We start from the raw sequence: 6,141 nt of genomic DNA on the forward strand, positions 1-6,141 counted from the left end.
CCGGTTAATTTTTTTATTTTTAGTAGAGACGGGGGTTTCACCATGTTGGCCAGGATGGTCTCGATCTCTTGACCTTGTGATCCACCTGCCTTGGCCTCCCAAAATGCTGGGATTACAGATGTGAGCCACCATGCCTGGCCCTGCTTTAAATTTCACAAAGACTGCCTCAATTTCACATAAACTTTGTCACGTTTCTACCCTAGCTTTCCTCAAGGGAAGGAAGCTGGGAGAAGATAGAATATTGTCTCTGGTTGGCCTAAATGAAAAAGTACGGCCAGGCATGGTGGCTCACGCCTGTAATTCCAGCACTTTGGGAGGCCGAGGCAGGTGGATCACCTGAGGTCAGGAGTTCAAGACCAGCCTGGTCAACACTGTGAAACCCCGTCTTACTGAAAACACAAAATCTAGCCAGGCATGGTGGCACATGCCTATAATCCCAGCTACTCAGGAGGCTGAGGCACAAGAATCGCTTGAACCCAGGCGGTGGAGGTTGCACAGTGAGCTGGTATCTCGACACTGCACTCCATCCTGGGAGACAGAATGAGACTCTGTCTCAAAAACACAAACAAACAAACAAACAAAAACCTGAAAAAAAGTGCATTTGAAATATTTGATGGCTTCCTAACACAACTCCAGGAAGTCCATGGACTCCCGGCTCGAATGGATCAGAAAAGGGAAGACTTTGAAGGATCACAAAATCTGGTTTTTCAAGTGCCTGCCTAGCTACAATACCCTCCGACAGCCCTCAGGCAAGGGCTCAGCACCCCCGTTTCCATTCCTGCATTTCTGGGGACATTTCCAAACATCCCCCACCCCTATTCCAACAGTTCTACCTTCCTTTAGGTTCTACCTTCCTTTAGGTGCTGCGGTAGGACACCTGGGAACCAGAAGACAAACAGAAGGAAAGCAGAGCCTAATTTACAACTGAAACCACCCATGGCCTGCGGAGACAGCCACGTAATGGGTCGCCCAGGGACACTGAGGGGTCAGAGCAGAGCTTGGCAAAATGCCCTATTTGTTTTCGGGAAACCGTTGGTGCTTGTTGAGTCAGATTAATAAATACCTTCAGGGTTTCCTCTGACAACATTCTCCAGCAAGAGGCACTTTGAACCTTTAGGCCACTGTGAGAATCATTAACAACCCCCACCCCTACCCCTGCCAACCAAACCACTACCAGTTTAACAATGAGCTTCAGCCAGGCTCGGGCCTCAGAAAGGGTGACTGCTAGTGTCGTTAAAAGAGAATATGGCACACAAAATTGCCCTAGTTCCTGCCTGAGAAACTCCCAAGTTCCCTGCTCACAGGGGCCTCTCCGACCACTCTTTGTCTCTAAGGCTGGTCACCCTGGGCCAACCTCTATGACATTCAGAGTTCATTATTCCCTAGAAAACATCCCTTCCCTAGGTGATCTGATTTGTTTACTTGCCTATAAAGGTGTCCTCCCATCCCCCAACAAGAGAAATCACAAAAGCAGGGCCTCGCCTGATCTTCATGCACCTCAACTGTGCCTGCCACTTAACAGGTGGTTCAGTAGCCAGGCACAGGGGCTCACTACTGAAATCCCAGCACTTTGAGAAGCCGAGGCAGGAGGGTCACTTGAGGCCAAGAGTTTGAGACCAGCCTAGGCAACATGGTGAAACCCTGTCTCTACTAAAAATTTAAAAAATTCAATTAGCCGGGTGTGCTGGTACGTGCCTATAGCCTCAGCTATTTGGGAGGCTGAGGCAGGAGAATCACTTGAACCTGGGAGGCAGAGATTGCAGTGAGCCAAGATTGCACCACTGCACTCCAGCCTGGGCAACAAGAGTGAAACTCCGTCTCACAAAAAAAAAAAAAAAAAAAAGAAGGTGCTCAGTGAATCCATGAATAGATAAATCAATTGTTGTCCACTCCTAGGAAAGCCACACAGCATCCTGGCTACCCATCTGCCCCCTCAGTCAGTCACAGAGCAGGCCTGTCCAAGGGTCAACCAGAACCCTAGGCCACAAAACACAGCACAGCCTTCCCAGCACACGGCAGGGAGTCCCAAAATCAGGGGGCCTCTCCCACGTTACACAGATGACATGCGTTCCTCTCTGCTACGGGAGCGGACAATTCCCATGTCCAGACTTGTCTTGGGACGGGGACACGGCTTGACTTTTTTAAAGCCAAAATGCTCTAGTATTTTTCCCAGACTCCTCCAGTGACAACCTCCTTTGCACCCAGTTGCAAAAGGAGCTGGAGAAGAGGTTCCCAGACAAACTTCCCACCCAGCACCTCAAGTCCTCAGGTATTCCGTGAGTAACAAAAGCAACACAGGCCAGGCACAGCGGTTCACGTTTGAAATCCCAGCACTCTGGGAGACCGAGGCAGGAGGACCACTTGAGGACAGTAGTCCGAGAACAATCTTGGCAACATAGCAAGTCCCTGTCTCTACAAATAATTTTTTAAAAATCAGTCGGGCGGCCGGGCGCGGTGGCTCAAGCCTGTAATCCCAGCACTTTGGGAGGCCGAGACGGGCGGATCACGAGGTCAGGAGATCGAGACCATCCTAGCTAACACGGTGAAACCCCGTCTCTATTAAAAAATACAAAAAACTAGCCGGGTGAGGTGGCGGACACCTGTAGTCCCAGCTACTCGGGAGGCTGAGGCAGGAGAATGGCGTGAACCCAGGAGGCAGAGGTTGCAGTGAGCCGAGATCCCGCCACTGCACTCTAGCCTGGGTGACAGAGCAAGACTCCATCTCAAAAATAAAAATAAAAATTAGTCGGGCATGGTGGTGTATGCCTATGGTCCCAGCTACTCAGGAGGCTGTGTTAGGAAGACTGCTTGAGCCCAGGAGGTTGGGGCTACAGTGAGCTGTGATTGCACCACTGCACTCCAGCCTGGGCAACAAGCGAGACCCTGTCTCAAAACAAAACTAAACCAAGCCCAACACAGGAGCAGCATTGCTTTCCCTGATGAAGTGGGTGGTTCAAGAGGGTTGCTTATATAACTCTTCTGGACCTCTGAAGTATTTCACAATAATAAATAAAAATAACTCATGTACTTGGTAGAAGAACATTCAAACACTGACAGGAATAAAATGAAAACTGAGTCACCTCTACCCCTATCCCCAGTCTTGCCCCAAAGAACTGACTGCTAACAGCTTCTACCTTGGTCCTTTTGTGCATATACAAAAGCATATGTACAACATCCTTTTTTTTCTTTTGAGACAGAGTCTTGCTCTGTCGCCCAGGCTGGAGTACAGTGGCATAATCTTGACTCACTGCAATCTCCGCCTTGCAGGTTCAAGCAATTCTCATGCCTCAGCCTCCCAAGTAGTGAGGATTATAGGCACACGCCACTACACCCAGCTAATTTTTGTATTTTTAGTAGAGATGGGGTGACGCCGCATTGGCCAGGCTGGTCTCAATCCTTGGCCTCAAAGGATCCACGTGCCTCAGCTTCCTAAAGTTCTGGGATTACAGGCGTGAGCCACCATGCCTGTATATGTACAACATTCATTAAACATACACACACACTCAGGGTGTGCTGCCCTGAACTCTTCTTTTCCCCTCTTAACATCTCAGAGGTCTTTCCTAAGGAGTAAACACAGACCCTTTCAGAAAGGAACTGCCCCCAAGGTCATGATCAGAGCCCCTCCTCCTGCTTGACTGAGTGCTCAGGGGAGCAGCCCACATGGAGGAGGTGATCCCGCTGTTCACTCAAGTCTGTGACCAGCGACTGGGAGCCTCAGAGCCTTGTGGCTCTTTTGCAAACATTGTTTTTCCAAACAACCTCTACAGGAAGGCTCCAGGTTCCCCCAAGGCCTCCAACGACGAAGCCAACCCACTGGGAACACCCATGATCAATATCCTCGCAGACATTTTGGCACCCTCGCCCCTGAAATCCCTGAAAGTCCCAGGAAGCTCCAAGGGACTTGCAGTTTCAAGCAGGCAGGCTGGACCCCATCTCTGCTGGGTTTTCAGGTTCTAGGTCCCCCAAGGCACTCCACGTCTCTTTCTGAGGCCCCAGGAGGCATCTGTTTCACTCACCTGGGCAGCAGGTGTGGTGCCCACCTCGACTACACATTATAAAAGGTGGCATGAAGCCCGGGCGTGGTGGCTCATGCATGTAATCCCAACACTTTGGGAGGCCAAGGCAGGTGGATCACCTGAGGTCGGGAGTTCGAGACCAGCCTGACCAACATGGAGAAACCTCATCTCTACTAAAAATACACAGTTAGCTGGGCGTGGTGGCGCATGCCTGTAATCCCAGCTACTCAGGAGGCTGAGGCAGGAGAATTGCTTGAACCTGGGAGGCAGAGGTAGCTGTGTGAGCCAAGATCGCACCAATGCACTCTAGCCTGGGCAACAAGAGCAAAACTCCATCTGAAGAGAAAAAAAAAAAAAAGGTGGCATGGGGCCAGGCACGGTGGCTCACGCCTGTAATTCCAGCACTTTGGGAGGTGGAAGCAGATGGATCACTTGAGGCCAGGAGTTTGAGACCAGGCTGGCCAACATAGCAAAACATTATCTCTCCTAAAAAGACAAAAAATTAGCCAGGCATGGTGGTGCACACCTGTGGTCCCAGCTACTTGGGAGGCTGAGGCAGGAGAATCGCTTGAACCCAGGACGCACAGGTTGCAGTGAGCCGAAATCGTGCCACTGCACTCCAGCCCGGGTGACAGAGCAAGACTGTCTCCAAACAAACAAAAAAAAAAGGTAGCACGGGGGTAACGAGTCACCAGTAGAACTCGGAAGGAAAAAGAAACTCTGCACTCTTTGTAAACAGAAGGCAGCTGGCACTTTGTCTTTTGCTGCATTTCGTTGCCTGGAGAGGGTTTATAGAGGTCTAGACACAGATAAGGCTTCCCCGAGTTCTCTGCTGGATAAGTAACTGTTTTACCACCACAGCATACTAATGAGCGCCCTAGAGCACGGGGGTGTACTGAGCCCTCTCATTAATAAGGTGGACACTGGCAATAGAAATGTCCCCTCTCCCTCCTTTCTGCTTTTCTTTCCTTTATATATTCAATAAACATTTACCAAGCAGATTCTGCACCAGGCATAGTGTCAGGCAGTGGAGAAAATAGGCAAGTCCCTATTTTCTCAGTGGAGAAAGCCAGAAAACAAACCTCAAGACAATACTTGGGCTTCCCATCAAGACAGCTGACTGAATTGAAGCCAAACGCCACACCATCGGCATCTATCTCCCACCCACCCAATTCCCACACACACAAACAGGCAGGGTAAAATACCTGTTTTGAACATAATCAAGTTCTAGGCAAGAAAGAGACAGCTCCAGATGCCAGAAATGAGGAGGAAACCCAAAGCTGAAACCAAGAGCCTGGACTGGGAGTTTAGGGAACAGATGGCTAGGACTCAGGAGAGGCAGGGAAGCCAGAAGACACCTACTTCAGAAGGTTTTCCGCTCCGGTCCTCATCCGCACGGCTTTCAGGATCTGCTGATTCAAAGCAGCTCTTTGGTTTTGCAATTTACTCCGGCCTGTTTGTGCAAGGGGATTACAGCCCTGTGGAAAAATAAGAGATGCCCCTTCAGAGGTCTGCCACTCTAAAAATGATGACAGGGTTTAATATAATGGAAAACGTTTAACTTCAAAAATAATCTTTTCTGAAAACAAAGCATCTACGTAGAAAAGCTCATAACACAATTGCAAAACAGCCACTGTGAATTGATCTTTCCTTCTCATCTATTTTATTTATTTATTTTATTTTAGAGACAAGGTCTCAGCTAGGCACTGTGGTTCACGCCTGTAATCCCAGAACTTTGGAAGGCCAAGGCGGGTGGATCACCTGAAGTCAGGAGTTCGAGACCAGCCTGGCCAACATGGTGAAACCCTGTTTCTACTAAAAATACAAAAAATTAGCCAGGTGTGGTGGTGGGCGCCTGTAATCCCAGCTACTCAGGAGGCTGAGGCATGAGAATCGCTTGAACCTGGGTGGTGAAGGCTGCGGTGAGCCGAGATTGCACCACTGCACTCCAGCCTCAGCAACCAAAGTGAGACACTGTCTCAAAAATTAATTAATTAATTAATTAATTAAAGACATATCTCTGGGGCAGAGTTATAAGATCAAACCTCTTTAGGGCTACCCATGGACCAGCCCAATCATCCTTCAGGACAGAAAGGCACACACACCCTTGTGACTGCTTTCCCCC

At 49.4% G+C, this 6,141-nt stretch overlaps 1 protein-coding gene across 2 annotated transcripts in view; it reads right to left on the reverse strand.

Moving 5' to 3' along the window:
* Positions 1-5,496, reverse strand: part of RHPN2 (rhophilin, Rho GTPase binding protein 2) — a 71,667-nt gene extending 66,171 nt beyond the window's left edge. The window contains exon 1 of one of the 2 annotated variants that reach the window (XM_011947341.1): positions 5,379-5,496. In XM_011947341.1, the coding sequence (XP_011802731.1) occupies positions 5,379-5,407 (29 nt within the window). In that variant the 5' untranslated portion in view covers positions 5,408-5,496. The remainder of the gene's footprint in view (positions 1-5,378) is intronic. The other variant, XM_011947348.1, reaches the window with a different exon arrangement.
* Between the last annotated feature and the right edge of the window lie 645 nt (positions 5,497-6,141).

Source organism: Colobus angolensis, unplaced genomic scaffold, assembly GCF_000951035.1.
Source record: "Colobus angolensis palliatus isolate OR3802 unplaced genomic scaffold, Cang.pa_1.0 Scaffold107, whole genome shotgun sequence".
Taxonomy (NCBI): domain Eukaryota; kingdom Metazoa; phylum Chordata; class Mammalia; order Primates; family Cercopithecidae; genus Colobus; species Colobus angolensis.